This window comes from Danio rerio, chromosome 3 (assembly GCF_052040795.2).
Source record: "Danio rerio strain M-AB ecotype USA chromosome 3, GRCz13ab, whole genome shotgun sequence".
In the NCBI taxonomy this organism is placed as follows: Eukaryota; Metazoa; Chordata; class Actinopteri; order Cypriniformes; family Danionidae; genus Danio; species Danio rerio.
The window spans coordinates 14879563-14897820 of record NC_141023.1 but is presented as its reverse complement, the minus strand read 5'-3'; the positions used below and the strand labels follow the sequence as shown (position 1 = coordinate 14897820).

General features: G+C 36.3%; 2 protein-coding genes across 7 annotated transcripts in view; one reads left to right on the top strand and one right to left on the bottom strand.

Moving 5' to 3' along the window:
• Positions 1–18258, bottom strand: part of doc2a (double C2-like domains, alpha) — a 206381-nt gene that overhangs the window by 141242 nt on the left and 46881 nt on the right. For all 6 annotated transcript variants that reach the window (XR_015480529.1, XR_015480530.1, XR_015480528.1 and 3 more), the window contains exons 2-4: positions 2038–2357; positions 1387–1466; positions 1103–1177 (exon numbers count right to left, since the gene is read on the bottom strand). Coding sequence is in view for 3 of the 6 variants with exons in the window: in XM_087244103.1 (XP_087100229.1) it covers positions 1103–1177; positions 1387–1466; positions 2038–2353 (471 nt within the window). In the remaining 3 variants the exon portion in view is untranslated. The remainder of the gene's footprint in view (positions 1–1102; positions 1178–1386; positions 1467–2037; positions 2358–18258) is intronic.
• Positions 1–18258, top strand: part of mvp (major vault protein) — a 238613-nt gene that overhangs the window by 185913 nt on the left and 34442 nt on the right. The gene's annotated exons all lie outside the window — the stretch shown is intronic.

Here is an 18258-nt window from a genome sequence, read left to right as displayed (position 1 = left end):
CAAATAATAAGTCAGTCAGTCAGTTAGTCAACCAATCAACCAGTCAGTCAGTCTGTCAACCAACCAACCAGTCAGTTAGTCAGTCAGTTAGTCAACCAACTAATAATTCAGTCAATCAGTCAGTCAACCAACCAACCAGTCAGTCAGTCAGTCTGTCAACCAACCAACCAGTCAGTTAGTCAGTCAGTCAGTCAACCGACCAACCAACCAACCAACCAACCAACCAACCAACCAACCAACCAACCAGTCAGTCAGTCAACTAATCAACCAAACAACCAGTCAGTCAGTCAATCAGTCAGTCAGTCAACCAACTAATAATTCAGTCAGTCAGTTAGTCAACCAATCAACCAGTCAGTCAGTCTGTCAACCAACCAACCAGTCAGTTAGTCAGTCAGTCAACCAACTAATAATTCAGTCAATCAGTCAGTCAACCAACCAACCAACCAGTCAGTTAGTCAGTCAGTCAGTCAACCAACCAACCAGTCAGTTAGTCAGTCAGTCAACCAACTAATAATTCAGTCAATCAGTCAGTCAACCAACCAACCAGTCAGTCAGTCTGTCAACCAACCAACCAGTCAGTTAGTCAGTCAGTTAGTCAACCGACCAACCAACCAACCAACCAGTCAGTCAGTCAGTCAACCAATCAACCAAACAACCAGTTAGTCAGTCAGTCAACTAATCAACCAAACAACCAGTCAGTCAGTCAGTCAGTCATTCAGTCAACCAACCAACGAGTCAGTCAGTCAGTCAGTCAGTCAGTTATTCAGTCAACCAACCAACCAACCATTCAGTCTGTCAGTCAGTCAGTCAGTCAGTCAGTCAACCAACAAACCAGTCAGCAGTTTTTCAGCCGGCCAACTAACCAACCAACCAATCAATCAATCGATCAATCAATCAGGCTTTAAGTCTTTTTATACCCACATATAGATTTGGTGTTCAGATGTCCAATATATATTTGGCCAGAAAGTGTATAATGAGCTTAGGCTATCAAAGTGAATAGTTGTTTGGACAAAATAAAACATCATGAATTTTTAAAATGCCTCATTAAAACTTATGCATTAAAAGTTTTAATTGGCACAAAACAAGATCTAAGCTTGCCCACCTTGCATGCTCCTGGTAGAAGATGAAGTTTGACATAAGGGTCAGCCAGGCCATTAAAATCCATGGGTTTTAAACCCTGAAATAAAAAAATAACACACAATGATTTACTTGACCAGGCTGCTGAATAAAAAGCATAAAGAAACAATGGTGTGTTGGAGCCCTGCTGAAATAAAACAAACAGCTAAAGGGTAAATCACCTGCAGGTTTTGAGTGTCTGTGAGTCACGCACAGGAGTGAGTGTTTGTGTGTGTGTAGTGAAGTGCAGAGGTGTGAGATAGACGTTACCTTTGCTCTGATGATGGTGCAGTTGAGTGAACTGGTGGCTTTCTCATACCTCAGTTCGAACTCTAGCGTCCCCAGCGCAGCTACACAATCACAGGAATGATAATGTGCACATTAATAGCATCAATAACGTATATATAAAACCTGTCAGGAAGCAGATTAAATGATCCATTTTGGAACGCAATTAGGAGGCGTGCATATCTGACAGATGGTAAGATGGATAACAACACTGCAAATTGTTATATTAGTCTGGGCTATGCATATTACTAATGGAAAGGCTTGATATTGCAAAATTATTAGCATAATAATTCACATTTCTTTCTCTTTGTTTTGCTCTGGCACCAATAAATTGTTATATAAGGAAATATATAACCAACGCAATACTTTTGTGTAATGGCCATGTATTCCTGCAAGGCCTATAAGTACTTTTATATGTGGACTGAAATTGCTTTATTTTGAAATTGCAGTCCAAAATGACTGTATATGCAATTGTCGTTCATTGATTTATTAAGATTTATTAAGTGCATAATGTCCAAACTTATACTCTATATCTTGATAAAGACAATTATGGAATTCAAAAGGGTGTCCAAACTTTTTCACATGCATTTGTCCTTCATACAGCTGATTAATTAAGATCTTAATGTGTAAACTTACTGCTGTCATCACTGTCTGAACTGCAGATGTCCACCGATGTCTCGATGCTGCTGGCTGCGGACAGAGTCCCACCTCCTCCTCTCGCTCCAGCCTGCAATGGAGACAACAGGCCTCCACTGGCCCCTCCAGAGGCCCCGAGGCCTGGGCTGAGAGACAGTGGAGAAGCAGGGTTCGGAGAGACGGGCTCAGCGGTTGGGGAGAGACGGGGGAAATAGGCAGAGATCTGTCTAATTGGTCGTATGGGGCCCGGACAGACGTCTATGGCCATGTGTTCCTGGATGGAGATGGTGAGCTTTTTTCCCTTACGCACCGTCATAGAGCTAAAGCAGAGAGAAAGAGAGATTTTTTTCACACACCTGTATGGAAATCTGATACATGGCCATATTTAAACACATACATACAATAATTTTGACCCTAAAAGAGTTTTGAAAGAAATTATAAACTGCTTTTATTCTAGCCAAAATAAAGCAAGTAAGACTTTCTCCAGAAGAAAAAATGTTATAGGAAATACTGTGAAAAATGCCTTGCTTTGTTAAACATGATTTGGGAAATATTTGAAAAAGAAAAAAAAAAAATTACAAAAGGGCTAATAATTTTGACTTCAACTGTAAATGTACATGTTCAGGGCTTGACATTAGCTTTCTTGTTCAACAGCCACTGTGGCTCGTAGTTTTCCAACATTACTAGCCACTTGCCATTTTCACTAGCCACAATTATGTTGTTGGGAAAATATATTTTACATGCATAAAATTTGAATTTGGCATGCTAAAATTACTTGATTTAGATTGTTATTTCCACATGCCTCCTCGTTCATTTAACTTTTTTTGTGTTGTGTATGAGCTTGCTCAATGAGCATTATCAAATGGGTTAAGGTTTCATAGTGTCGCATTGCAATTAGTTTTATTTCACATGACTTTTCAGGGCTCAACACTAAAAATGTATTTTTTCTTAATTTTCTCTGACCACACCAATAATGATAATTTCTTAGCCACAATTTTTAAATAATATGTTTTAAGACAAGCAAAATATAGCTGTATACATGCATTTTTAATTAAACTGTTTTTTTCTTTTAAAAAAATAAACAAACAATTGACATAAAAAAAAATTATTGCCGTGTATTTAAAATAATGGCTAGGTCTCTCAGATCACCAGTTAACTACACACAAATGGGGAGTTAATCTCCTATTAAAGAGTCAATACTGTCAATGTAAAAAATGATAATTAAATCATTAACAAAAATAACTCTAAGCAAAAGAAAGCAGGTGAAAAACATAGGCCTACTGCGTGTGATAATAATAGGCCCATATTAATCTGTTCAAAGAGTGGTTAAAGTGAAAGTGGCAACCGGTGTTGGTTGCAAAAAGACATTTTTAAAAACATCTGAAGCATTGAGAGCAGCAGGACTGTGGGTGCACGAGGATCTCTTTTTGTCAAGTCTATTTTAAAGAAAACCAATAGCAGCCGTTACGTTTCGGCTGCTTCGCATCAGAAAACGGGAACGTGTACGCTTTTCCAAGAGTTCACACTTAGCTGATGATTTATACATCTTTTTTGGTGTGCTGTGCCGGGAGAGAGCCCTGAGCTCAAGGGATCCTCGGGCCCAGGGCTCCTCCCTTTCACAGGGCAAGGGGGAAATTGAGCTCAGGTTGATTTCAAACTCCCCCGCTGCTGAGGCCAAGGTGAACTTCCTGAGAGTAAGACATTAGAAAAAAAGATTTAGGCTTATTTTCTAGAATAAATATCTATAAAACCTATAATATAGAGCATATTTGGACGGTAGGAGGAAAACGGGGAACCAGGGGAAACCCATGTGGGAAAACATGTAAACTCCGCACAGAAATATGGCCCATGCGAGGACTCGACGCCATTGGTATTCTTGCAGTGAGGCAACAGTGCTAAGGTGGAAATAGAGGAGGGTGGTTTCTTTTAGACAAAGACAGTTGTAGAAAGGAAATGAGGATATATATAATGATTTGGGATCCTTTGATTGGAGGATCATGATTAGCTAATATGGGCCAGCTTGGTCAATCATGTGCATGTGCTCCTCTCGAAATTAGTTTAAAATTAAACTTCACTTAAACAGTGATCATCCTCTTATTCGGTATTCACCTGCTTTATTTTGCTCACACGATATTTTTGTCAGTCATGATGCTTTTTTATTTTCACATTTCACATTTGCATGCATATTAAGCCATCCTTATTATCGAACCCTGCTTTTAAGAAAACTACTTTTAAAAAATCATTTTCAACCAGCCAAAGTAGCTAGTGGGAGTGACTGTCTAACCAGCCGGGTGTTAATGTCAATGTCTGTCATATATATATAATTAGAATACATTACCACATATCAGATTTCTATATGGTGAATTCAATGCTAAAGAAACAGTTCCATTAAATACAATTTTGATTAAAGGGATTACGCAACAAAAAAATGAAAATATGTTTTTATTTTCTCAACATTTGCTGTTTCAAACCTTAACTCTAGTTCTTGAGCAAAACAACACTAGATCCACTGACTTCAATAAAAATATCACCTTATTTAATTATTTATTGGTCATGTAAGTTTGTAAAATCATAAAAAGAAATACATTTTCAAAATTGCTTTAAACCAATGTTCTCAAACTTCATTCCTGGAGGACCGCAGCTCTGCAGACTTTAGCCCCAACCACCTCCAACTCACACCTGCTTAATTCACCTTATTCACCGCCGACGAGCGGGCGCTGCCATTTGAATCTTTTTGGCTTGAGACTTCCGGTGTCATTCACTTCCATTCATTTTTTGACGTTAAAAACTGCTCATTACGCTGCTTGATGTTGCAATTTGATATTTTCTTATTATATTATTCTACTTGGACTGTATACAGTAGTCATGCAAACATTTGTTTGTAGAGCAAGTAGTTTGACCGTTTTCTGCCGTTTATTATTCCTAGTCATTTCTCCCATAGGCGACTGAACCGGAAGTTCTAAGACAATCGCAAAAACAGGCGCATTTCCGCATTTTAGAATAAGGTCAATAGTCTCTAGTAGTCTTAAACATATATAATTACTGTAGTTGGATCAGCTGTGTTTGATTAAGGTTGGAGCAAAATTAAGTTTGAGACCTATGCTAAACTGTTGCTATATGGCTACATTTAGACTATTAACCTTGCTGATACATTCTGATTTATTGCTTATGTATTTTTTTTTAATAATGTCTACATTCAATCAAGAGGACCACATTTACTTTGTTATCTTGAAATGATCTTCTTAAGGTGAACAAATAAACTGCATGTAAATCCACAGAAAAAGAAATGGCCTTGCTAATCTTTAATCTAAATCTGATAATTGGCATTCCTTTTCTTTCGGTTTGATGACTTAGCCACATTATTCTTCATCACTCCTCTCCTCTCTAAAATAAAACCCCTGCCCTCTATTCAATATCCAGTTCCAGCTGGAAATATGTCACAACACTGAATTAAAGTCAGTTGGAAATTGTGGTTCATGCAGACTTTTAAATATGAAAGACTATACTTACACATCAAGCAGTGGTTCTCAGTTATAAGTTATAGTTCAGATGGGATTTATTGTTATTTGTGGATAATTTGTGGCCAGTAACAGAATTCAGTGTGAACTGACCACAGTTCTGAACCGAACAACACTTACAAAAGTACCATAACAAGACCACATGCACTGACAAATGAAAGCAAATGTGACGTTTATTTACTTATTGATTATGTGATATGTGACAATTAATTAATTCATTCATTTTTCTTCGGTTTAGTGTCTTATTTATCAGGGCTTGCCACAGCGGAATGAACCGCCAACTATTCCAGTATATGTTTTACCAGCGGATGTGATTCCAGCCGCAACCCAGTACTGGGAAAAATAATAACAATAATAATAATAATAATAATAATAATAATAATAATAATAATAATAACATATATATATATTATGATTATATATAATAATCACGGTGGCGCAGTGGGTAACACGATCGCATCACACCAAGAATTTTGCTGGTTTAAGTCAGTCACTTTGGGTCAGTTGGCATTTTTGTATGGAGTTAGCATGTTCTCCCCGTGTTGGCGTGGGTTTCCGCCGGGTGCTCCAGTTTCCCCCACAGTATAAAAACACATGCACTATAGGTGAATTAAATATACTAAATTGTCTGTAGTGTATGAGCGTGAAGGAGTTTCTCAGTGCTGGGTTGTGGCTGGAAGGGCATTTGCTGTGTAAAACATATGCTGGAATAGTTAGTTCATTCTACTGTGGTGATAAATAAAAATAATAAAAAACAATACAAAATTAAATTAATAATAATAATAATACACTGGTCTGTTTATTGAAAGTCAGAGAGACCTAGTGTTGTTTTGCTCAAGAACTAGAATTAAGGTTTGAAATAGCATAAAGTTGATTAAATGCCATAATCGCAGAGTAAAAAAAAGGACAACCAAGTTAAATTTTTTAAGGTGCTTGCTGATAACGACAAGCAATATTGATGTAAAAGTGACATATATTTTGATGTGACTGTTTAGACTGAACATTATATCAGATTTAGGATGTCAAACTGTTTGGATGTATCCCAAATCAGAATTTAAAAAATAGCATTGAATAATAGGATTTGGGCCACATATCCCTACAATTTAAACGTACAGCCAAAGTGACAGAAATTAGAATTGAAAACATTACATATCATGTGGGGCTGTTGACACTGTTCTGTAAAAATCAGTTCACTGATTTGTAAGAAGTGAGACAAAATGGTGCAAAATCGAAAAAAAAACTTTTACAGTTTACTGAGACAAATGAAACCACATTTCTGCGTCTTGCACTAAGCTGCAGAGCTATGCTTTGAAACAACCTTGACACCGCTCAATGCCAATACAATCAAACAATAAACAAGTAATTAACATCTGAAAGCACATTTCAGTGTTCGCAATGTAGAATATTTCATTCAATCTTTATTAAGGAATTATACTTATTCAAAAGAAAACTTGTCTTCCAACATCTTTTGGCTGTGTGCGTGCATGCGTGCATGCGTGTGTGTGTGTGTGTGTGTATGTGTGTTGTAACTGTAGGCTAAAACTATTTAAAGAGCTGAAAGAACATATACATAACATATAGAAACTTAGTCAGCAACCACAAATAATGCAGCTAGTGACCTTCAACAGTTCCTGCTTTATGAAGTAAACATCACTGTGGGAAAGAAGACAGAAATGGAATTCTGTGGCGTATGTGAGGAACTGCAAACACAAGGTTGTTTTAGTAAACAAAAATGGGAACTAAGATTAAACTATTGGTCAAACACAACTGTTAACTAAAATTACAAATTCACAACTTAAAAACTTAAAGAACAGTCACTATTAATGAAAAACTGAAATAAAATAACAATTAGCCAAAATAAGAATTAATAAACACCACTCATTCTGTGGTGGAAAATCTGGCCCATTGCTGCTTACAAATGTGCTTTTACCAATGCATGTTCTTCATTTACAAAAATTAATTTAAACTATACAATTTTAAAATTAAAAAGGTGCATTTGTGTGTTTTTTTCAAACAAGTAATATATTTTACACAAGAGTTCATAAGTTGGTGGAAAGAGTTATGAAAAATCAAACTTAAGTAAAAGTACTATTACTTGCCTAAAATGTAGTACGAGTAAAAGTATCTGTTGTAAATATAACTCAAAGTATGAGTAAAAAGTAGCCCTTTCAAAAGTACTCAAGAGTAGTGAGTATTACGCTATAAAAAGCTGATGCGTTTACATTTAATTTGTGGATGTGTGTAAACGTAACATTCTGTAGTGCATTTAGTTGTTGCCCAGCAGGCACATAACATCACAAGACGTTAATATTAGGTTAGATTTAGGTCGTGATGTCAGGTAAGCAAAATTCAATGTCTAGCCAGTGTCTAAGGATTTAAGGTTGTGTGACCAAAATCTAACGTTGAGTCAACATCTTTAACCAACGTCATATTGACATCAAATACTGACATTTATTCGTTAGGTATGGCAACCAAAATCCAATGTCTGATAGACATCATAGTGGTAACGTCCACACAACGTCAAGCTGTAACATCGTCAGAGGATGATATTTGGTTGATTTTAGGTTGGATATTGGACATTGATGTCGGCCTGACGTTGGGTACTGATGTCAACCCGATTTTCGTTTTCAAACAAAATGCAACTTCCTATGACACTGGGGAACAACTTTAATCTGACGTCATGTTGACGTCTTGTGGCTGCTGGGTGTTTAAAGCCATTTCATTCATCATACAGTAAACATCCGTCATCTTCTCATCAGTGACATGCATTTAAACAGTCTCTGGGTCAATGGATGTAAAGATTTTGGACATTTTTTTGGACACGTTTAACGCTTCCAAACAGTTTTCTGCAATCATAAATCACCCATGTCTTGAGGTAGTTCAGTATGATGCAATGTACCTTCTATGTGTGATTTCATTGGACAGAAATCACAGGACTGATTTTTCTAATCGCCATAGACAAAAGAAAATAAAGTAGTGACTGCAAGTTAAAGGAAAGTAGTGGAGTAAAAGTACCAATACAGCACTAAAAATGTACTCAGGGGAAGTACACATTTATAAAACTACTTAGTAAAGTACAATTCCTGAGAAAAAATACTCAAATTACAGTAGTTTGAGTATTTGTAATTTGTTACTTTACACCACTGACAAACACTAAACTTTGATTTGGTCTACATTGGAAGTTCTGTGTAAATTTGTTAAACTAAAATGGTAAAAAGGGAAACTAAATAAACATATAAAAACTGAATACAAATGTGTTCACAAAATAAAAACAAAATCAAAACTAAAAAAACGTTAATGAAATCAAACAAAAACTAAATGTACAGCAAATTTTCAAAATTGTATCGAAATAAAAATTAATTTAAAACAAAAAAACAATGAAAACATTGTTGCAGATTCTGCTCAGCTTTGTTACACTAACAATAAAGTCTAACTAGTATTAAAACGTCTTCTGAGCAATTTATTAATCAAGAATATTCCACAACAGCAGACAGATTGCATGTTTACATGCAACCAACAAGTATAAAATAGCAAAATAAAACATTTACGATCAAAATATATATCTGACAAAGGCGACAGTTCTGATGATGCTGATGAAAACCTGAATATGTAGTATTTTTCACTATCAAATACACTAAATCCATCATTTACTTAATTAAAACAATCACAACAAACAGAGGGTATCTTATTGTTTCAAAAGCTTTTTTTCAAGATTCACTTACAATTCAATTCATCTTTAATTCTATAGCGCTTTTACAATGTAGATTGTGTCAATTGAAGAATTTCCACCTTTTTGAAAATAGGCTCATTTTACAACTTCCCTAGAGTTTAGTAGTTGTGTTTTACTATTTTTTTTTGTCTAACAGACAATATTTGGGCCTGGCAGAAGAATGCCTGGCTAAGCTAGCATAAATCATTGAATCGGGTTAGACCATTAGCATATCGTTAATTTAAAACAAAAAAAAAGTTTCTTTGATATATCAATGATGTGCAGTAGATGCATTTACTGCATATCATTGATATATATATAAAAAAAAAAACACTTTAAAAAAAAAAAACGAGATGCTAATCTTTAACGAGATGCTAATGGTCTAACCCGAATCAATGATTAATGCTAAGCTAAGCCAAAAATGCTGTTGCATTATCATTGCATATACTACAAATCATTTTTGTATATAAAATAAACTTTTTTGAAAACTAACAAGGTGCTAATGGTCTAATATGAATCAAGGATTTATGCTAAGCTAAGCTTAAAGTGCTGATTAATATCATTGCATTATCACTGCATATACTGCATATCATTGATATATCAAAGAAACTCTTTTTTTGAAATTTTACGAGATTGCTAATGGTCTAATCCGAATCAATGATTTATGCTAAGCTAAGCTAAAAGTGCTGATTAATATCACTGCATTATACCTGCATATACTGCATATCATTGATATATCAAAGAAACTCTTTTTTTTTTTGAAAATTAACGAGATGCTAATGGTCCAATATGAATCAATGATTTATGCTAAGCTAAGCTAAAAGTGCTGATTAATATCACTGCAATATCATTGCATATACTGCATATCATTGATATATCAAAGAAACTCTTTTTAAAATATGAACAGGATGCTAATGGTCTAATCTGAATCAATAATTTATGCTAAGCTAAGCCAAAAGTGCTTCTGTCAGACATGGAGATCAATTCAAGAATAGTAAAATCCAATAGTTTAACTCTAGGAGAGTTGTAAACATACTAATGATTTTCAGCATTAAAGAAAAATCTATAATTTTTATCAATTATTTTTTTAGCTTTTTGCAAAATAAGACCAAGGACGCTAAATTAAACGGAATAGTTAATGTTAAATGCATTCTTTTATTAACCACTCATAACATTTACCTTTAAAAATATTCTGAATATCTGATTTTTTGGTATATTTTGGTGGACATGTTTTTTTCCATGCTCAAGAATCAGTGAGCTCTGAGTCACAAAATACTGGATTTGGGCCACTATTTCTTTTATCCTATGAGCTGCTCAAGGGCATGCAGTGATAGGTTTGGGTTTAAACCTGTCAACTAGGTGATTCACAACCATCAAACTTCCCACACATGGTTCAAAAGCATGTTTAAAGCACTTTCATAGGCGTCCATGAAAACCACCCAAGCATGACAGGAATTCACTATATCAGATCTTGAGGGCACCTGCTTTCACAGAAATGCATTTAGTCTTCATTTAGTCTCCATCGCACAATCTGAACCCAAGATCTCTTCCTGAGAGATCAAGAAAACGTAAGATAAAGGACTTGCAGATACTATATTGAATCTAGAGACCTGTGTTACAGCCCAGAACCAAAGGTCTCTTTCTTGAGTTCTACTCTATGTATTAAACAGACACAAATAAACCAGAGAGTTACTAAATTGCCAAACAGAGCTGCAAACTACAGCACAAGAGCAATAGGCTAGATGCTGTGAGCCTGAGTAGGTACAAAGCAGCGAGGAAGCAGTGCGGCTGGAGGTTCAGGGTTGCAGGAGTGTGGGCGTTTGGATGCGGCGGCTTAAGAAGTTTGTGCTGAGCTCTAGCTTTAAGAACTCGCCATCTAAGCCCAGCTCTGATTTATTTAGAAGTCGTGAGCAAAAATCTATGCTTGAAGCCAGAAGCAGTGCTTGGCCGATTTCCTCTTCCCTGCAGGCTGGCTTGGTTGTATTCGATGTAAATTGCAACCACTGTTAAGCCTTCCTGTGTTTTCCTTTCTAAATTAGAAACCTCGTTCTGGAGACTTGTCCTCTAAACAGCCTCATTTGCTGTTTGTTTTGACAGACTGTCAGATATGCATTTGATCTGTAATTCCTCAAGAGATATGAATTGACCTGGCTTGTCAAAACTATTTGTGAGCTGCTGGACACACTTTTATTTTCAGACTGGTTTCAGACAACGCTGTTTCACGCCAATTCCCAACTTTTTGATTTAGTGGCTAATTTGTATGAATTTTTATGATTTTATTTGTACATTTTAGTATGATTTCCTCATCTCCCAATGACGGTTGGTTCATCTCAGAAATAAAAGTACAAAATCTGTCACTGGTGCGGTACCTTTTCAAAATGTTCTTTTTTTGTTCCTTACAGGTCCTTAAATGTACATTTTATTACATAAAAAGTGTAAATCTGTACCTCACAATACTTTAAAGATCTTGTAAAATAAAAATTATATGTTCAGGTTTTTTTTAAAGGTATTTTTCACCATTTATTGGTATAGGATAGTGAAGGACAGGAGAGCATTGGGAAAGAGGAGAAGTATCGGCATAGGACCTTGAGCTGGGAATTTAACTAAGGTCGCAGTAACCACTAGGTTAGACAAGTCTCTTAGTTTTAAGGATATTATTAGCTTGTGTGCTCTTAAACAGTGTCAAATTATAAAATAGAAAATATAAAACTGATATAAACATGCAAAGCTTTTGGCTTGCCAATCAACCATTTTTTTCCAGTCACCTCATACTTCACTTTTTTCATCAAATATTGACCAATCAAATGCTCTCTAGTATCTGACATGCCCCGCCCCCTTCATGATGCTTTACATTTGCTTTTCATTTGATGTGCTTGATCTCAACCATTCGCACTGGCAGAGCTGTGATAAATAAACGCTATTGGCTGTTTTTTAAAAAGGGAGGAGCTACACTGTCCCACCCTCTCTTCATTTTTTCAGTTTAGATTACGTGAAACATCGAATAAAAAGTGCTCATTTCAAAGCACTTCACGGGACCTTTAAAGGTACAAATGTGAACCTTAAAGGTACAAAAGTGTACGCTAAAGGTACTTATGTGCACCTGTAAAGTACAAGAGTCCCGCCCCAGTGACAGCTTTTGTGCCTTTATTTCTGAGAGTGTAAGGGTGGGGTTTGCTGCTACGCCTCCTTTTAATAACTCATTTGTATGTGTACGAATTAGCCACTAAACTGACCAAATGTAAAATAGTAACATTTTCTCATGAGATCAGGATGATTCTTCTCATCATTAAAGGCACAGTATTTAATTTTCACCACGAGGGGGCGCATATTCACAACAAACAAAGGCGTATTTTGATGACACTAAGACTGAGTGTGGAATCATGGAAGTTGTGTTCTTCATTACTTCCAACGGGACTCATGCAGAAATCATGTTTATGCATGAGACAAAGGGCACACTATGTACAGTTGCTTTGAACCATGCCGAAGCATGCTTGTGCCCTCCTCTGCCCAAACGGCCTGCACTCACATTGCATCCGAGCCGAGGCACGCTTACGTCATCAGTAATGCGCTGATTTATTAACTTTATTTTCTTAATTGCAATGAGTGGTTTGCGTCTTTAATAAATTAGGACAGTTTGCGTTCACTGAACAGTAAGAATGATTAATAAATCCATATGAAGCAGTCCCTAAAAAGGCACGTCTCATCTTCAGTTTGGACTATGACGCGCTTTGCACTCTCACTACAAGCATACCACGCCAAAGTTCAAGTGAACCACGCTCCGGCACACCTCTTCCACCCAGACCAGGGCCAACCAACTGAACCGCACCTGAGCCTGAACCACTTCTCGAATGAACTGGGAAACCCTTCGGGGCACAGTTGGGATAGCATAGTGTGAGTGCGCCCAAAGTCTTCAAAACATATTATCATGGGAATTTAGCAGAGTAAAGCTTTTGTGTAAAATTTGTTGCATGTTAAAAGTTAATTCGACCTCACATTGTGTTATTTTTATTTACACACTGTCTCTGAAACTTTCGTACATCATAAAAAATTCCAACCCAGGCTTATTCTGATTACGTACCCTTATATACATTTCTGGAGAGCGCAAAATTTGTCCCAATATGTTTTTTTGCAGTTTTTGTTTTCATGAATCCATTGTGTATGCTTTTTGAGCTCTCAAATTTCTCTCGCGAGTGAAATTTGCACCTGCTGATTTCGCATAAATCCACCAGAGGCCGCTGTTGACTGAATAACCGACCAACCGACTGATATCCTTACCCACCCCCTCCCTAAACCCAACCAATAGTGTTTTAAAAAGCTCCAGTTGACCTGCTCATCAACTTCCCTAAGCTCAACTGACAGTGTTTTTACTATTAATCCAAAAATAGAAAAGCCATGTTTCAGACTTTACCACATTCTCACACTGTTATTGTTTTTAAATTTTTTGTCTTTCTGCAACAGTCCTTCAGCCGAATCAAACACATCAACTATGCTCTGGATAAACTGGTAACAGCGGAAATGCCATCCATACGGAAGTAAGCGGCCTGCTGGTAATTGCGAAAAGTAAAGGCGTCATACCAGCCTATAACGTTCGTTTTAAAGATGAAATGGAACCATACGTTCCTCTGGCTACATAATTCACAATCTCCATAAATGTATATAGGGAGTTGTTTTCAGAATGAGCCTTTTTTTGAAAAATTCAAATTGGGTAATTTTTTTTCTGTTTTCCCACATGTACAAAGCATTTTAAGAGAGGATTTGACAATTTAGAACCACCATACAAGCAAAAGCCAAAGTGCTGTCACTTACAGCATAAAGCACTTCATGACAAAAAAAGTGTGTAATATAAAGACAGAATATGTTGGATGAGAACAAAAGCATCCTTGCTTAAACTGACTCACTGACTTTTGTCATTTTTTGGCCAGAGCATTTGCTGATGAGATATGAGTGCGGCACAGAAATAGCAGAGCTTTTTTTCTTATTCTATCATTTTTTTTTTCTTCCCATCATGATCACATGGAGAGGAAGCAAGGCTGTGTTATCATACTAAATACATTTTAGGATTCTGTTGTAATGCTGCTCTGTGCAGGCTAATAAAACACACAACATATTAAAGCGCCTTTGGTGTTTCCCTGTTTTCTATAAAACCAAACCAGAAATTGAAATGATTTATTATGTATTATTTTATGTTATGTCATCAGCATGGTTTGATATGGTCCATTTCACTAAGTAAACAGCGAATTTCTCTGGATTTGAACACCGTTGGAAAGTCCTTGTTATTTAAGTACATAAGACAACAAAACATATAACAGTGTTCTAGTGCTTTTTATACATCTTAATCAAAAATACATGCCTTTAATGTGAGCCAAGCTGGAAAACAGAGCAGCAGTAAAGGTTTGTCATCTTCACGGAGCGCTTTGCTTAAAACACCACCGAGACCTGCAAATGGAGCAGTTTCACCAGAGTAGACCACAAAATATTACTTTTAAGAGTTACTGAGCCAGAGCGAGGAGGGGATGGGAAATGGGTTTAGAGAAAGGGAGAAAATGAGTATGTAATTTGATAAGATACAGAGAGAATGCACTTTTGGCTTTCTTTGCGGTTCCAGCCAAGATGTCTCATTTTTATGGGCAGAATTGGCATGCAAATAAAGCTCCCTTGAGAACGTTTCTGCGAGTTTGCAGCTAATCCCAGCAGAAATAATGATGAAATTCAATCATGGAGGTTAATTTGAAGGAGCATATGAAAGAGTCAGCAGTATTATTATTGTAGGATGCTCATGAGTGTGGTCCCAGGTCCTAAGTAGCTTCCGAATAATTTGATGCAAAAAGGGACCCCCATTATAAATATTAAATATAGCAATATGTAATTATACTTTTTAAAAATGGAAAATTTATATTTTAATCACACGTGACTTGAGCTGCTGACCGTGAGTTGTTATCATGGAGAAGGCGCGCGCTCTACTTAATGATAGAGGCGTGCGAGTCTACTTTAGTGTACAGAACCTGCATATGTTGCGAGTAACAGGTAATACAGTTGTAAATAATATTCAGTTTGTGACACAGAGGGATCGTTTGGGAGCCGCCCGAAGTATGAACAAGAACTTAGCAGTCACAATGAAACCGAAATTGTGCACCTCATTTAAATGATCATATCACATTTTAGAGTAATGATTACGACAAGCATTTGGTATGTTTTTTTTTTCTGTCATAGCGAACACACAGTTGTGCATGAAAATAAATGTTTACAATGTCAGTATAACTACTCTAGCCTATATATTGTTGAATATAATCTGATAATGGCAAATGTCTGATTTTACCAGTGAATAAAATTGTCTAATATGACAGATTGCAAGCATATATCTCAAACATAATAATTCAACATCAGAATTATTATGAGTAGAATAGAATTATTTATAGAAACCAGTAGACCTACACATAATATTATTATCAATGTTGTGCCATATGTTTGTTTTACCATACCTTTCTTTTACATCTACAGAATCGTGAGAGAATCGTGATCTTTATTTTAAGCAAAAAAAAACGCGATTCTCATTTTAGCCAGAATCGGGCAGCTCTAGTCCAAAGACATACCCTTTATGTGAATTGAATAAAATAATTTGGCCATAGTGTACTAGTGTGTGTGAGAATGAGTGTATATGGGTATTTCCCAATACTGGGTCGTGGCTGAAACGGCATCCGCTGTGTAAAACACATGCTGGAATAGTTGGCATTTTTTTCCCACTGTGTCGACCTCCGAAAATAGAGACTAAGCCGAAGGAAAATGAATAAATAAATGAATTTTACAAATCTTAATGGTGCAATAGGTGATCTGCCAGAATGCTAGCATTAGCTTGGAAATTTTACGACCCTCCCCTGTCGTCCAAAGCCACGCCTCCTTAAGTCATGAATATGCGAACGCACACTGAATAGATATAACACTAAATCATGTCATTCACCAATTAGAAAACTCTATGGACACGCTCTTTGTCAAGCGTAGTTGTTGACAGGCCAGCGGGTACAGGAATTATATTTCCCCAAAACTGTGTCACAGGCTGTCACTGTTCAAAAATAAACAAATGTATGAATAAAAATCAAACTTCACCTCAGTAAAGCTGGTTAGGCGGAAAAGCACATTTGCTTATGTTTTGTTATAAAACTAAATAAAAATTAAATCAGAAAAAAAGTCAAAGTTAAAGTAAGCTTTATTGTCAATTCAACCAGATATGGAGTATCGAAATTACTTTACTCTCAGACCCTAGATGCCTAACATATAATATTAATTCAAAAAGTAGAGTTCTAAGAAAGAATTTACAATAAATACAATTATACATAAAATGTAATCCAAATATATGCATAAAATGTAGTCTAAAGAATAAAAAAAAATTGTAAACAATACAATATAATGACACTAAGGGCATGTGGCAATGAGTGAAAACCAGAGTAGTTCAGATATAGAACAGTATATAGTGCAAAAAGGCTTGTTAACATGAGAATTATGATAAAGAGCTAAAAACAGAGCTAAAACAGAAATATCCTGTCATCTTTTTACATTACACTTATGTTTACGCTACCTAGACAATGAGTGACTTTTCATTTTCGATTGTGCTTGCTGATCGTCATACATCGCTTGTTTTCAGCTCCTTTTACACTTGAACAACTAAACGAATACTCAGGTCTATTTAACCGACTATATTATCGATGCTGTAAAAGGTACTCCATGAACTTAAAAATAGCCAATCTCCAGCCTTACGTTTTCAGTGGCTGAACAACACTACCATGCATATAAGCCCATTCATAAACAACAACACAATCAACATCAGCTTTGCGTGGCTAAAATAGTTCTAAAACATACCTGCATGTCTAAAAGTAATACTTCAGCCTTGGTGTCACCCTTCAGATCATTGTTTTGAACTGCAGAACGTCATTTCCCACCAGCGTGCAAAAGTAATTCCGATATTGATTCAGGGTTTGGATTGATTAGGCTTTTAATGCATACAAGGCCACGTTGGTCTTTCAGATAGAAGTTCAGGTGGATGCAGAGTTTGCAGGATGACGTCTCTCTGTCAGCGGTAGATGCGTGCTTCACATGTGCGCGCGAATGGCGATGTCAAATTTGCTGACAGACAGTTTGAGATAATTGTCGTAATTGAGTTATTTGTCGGTCCGACAATATTTAATTGGATGAAATTTTTTTAGGTTTATGCCTTATCCAGAATATAAAAATACAAATAAACACATTTAGATCATTTACTTTAATCATTACTATTGAAATGTGAAGAGACTTTCAACCAGCACAACAAAAAAAGTTTCTGAAGACAATCACCTACTGCACCTTTAACATTTCTCTCTTTTTTCACTGCAATTTTCACTTTGTAGTGTCCAAAGAACTGAGCTCCATTTTCTTTGGAGGAGAGAGAAGGTTGAGAAGATCAGAGAAGCACTCATAGCTGTAGTTTGAAGTGGAGGAGGAATGCAGAAACAGGTCACATGCTCATACATAGCTGACCTTTAAGGTAATTTTGGTCCACTTGGCCAAAAAGCACATCATTACATGCTTTTGCAGAGATTTCTACCTGTCAATCCATCAAGGTGTCTACTGTTTTGACAGGCATCATTGCTGTCTATATGGCGCTGGCAGGTAAGTTATCATGGCGGCATTAGCGCAGCACAGCTAATGAGATCATGACACATGGACGCTAACAAGATTAGCGATTAGCACAGTGCCTCACGCCAAGCCTGAATTTTTTTTCCAGCCTTCAAATCAAATCTCTTCCCACCACCTGCTGTACATAATAATATGTGTCCATGATGGTTTATGAAGCCTGTTTGTTTCGTTCTTTATTTAAACATTTTCAATGATTTGCAATTCACAGGCGAGGACCTGGAAATCTAAGGATTGTTTTTCAACCCTCAGACTGAGGGAAATGTCAATTTGCATCCAAAATCAATATATGAGGAAATGAGATTTTGAGGGTAAAAATGAAACAAATCCGAA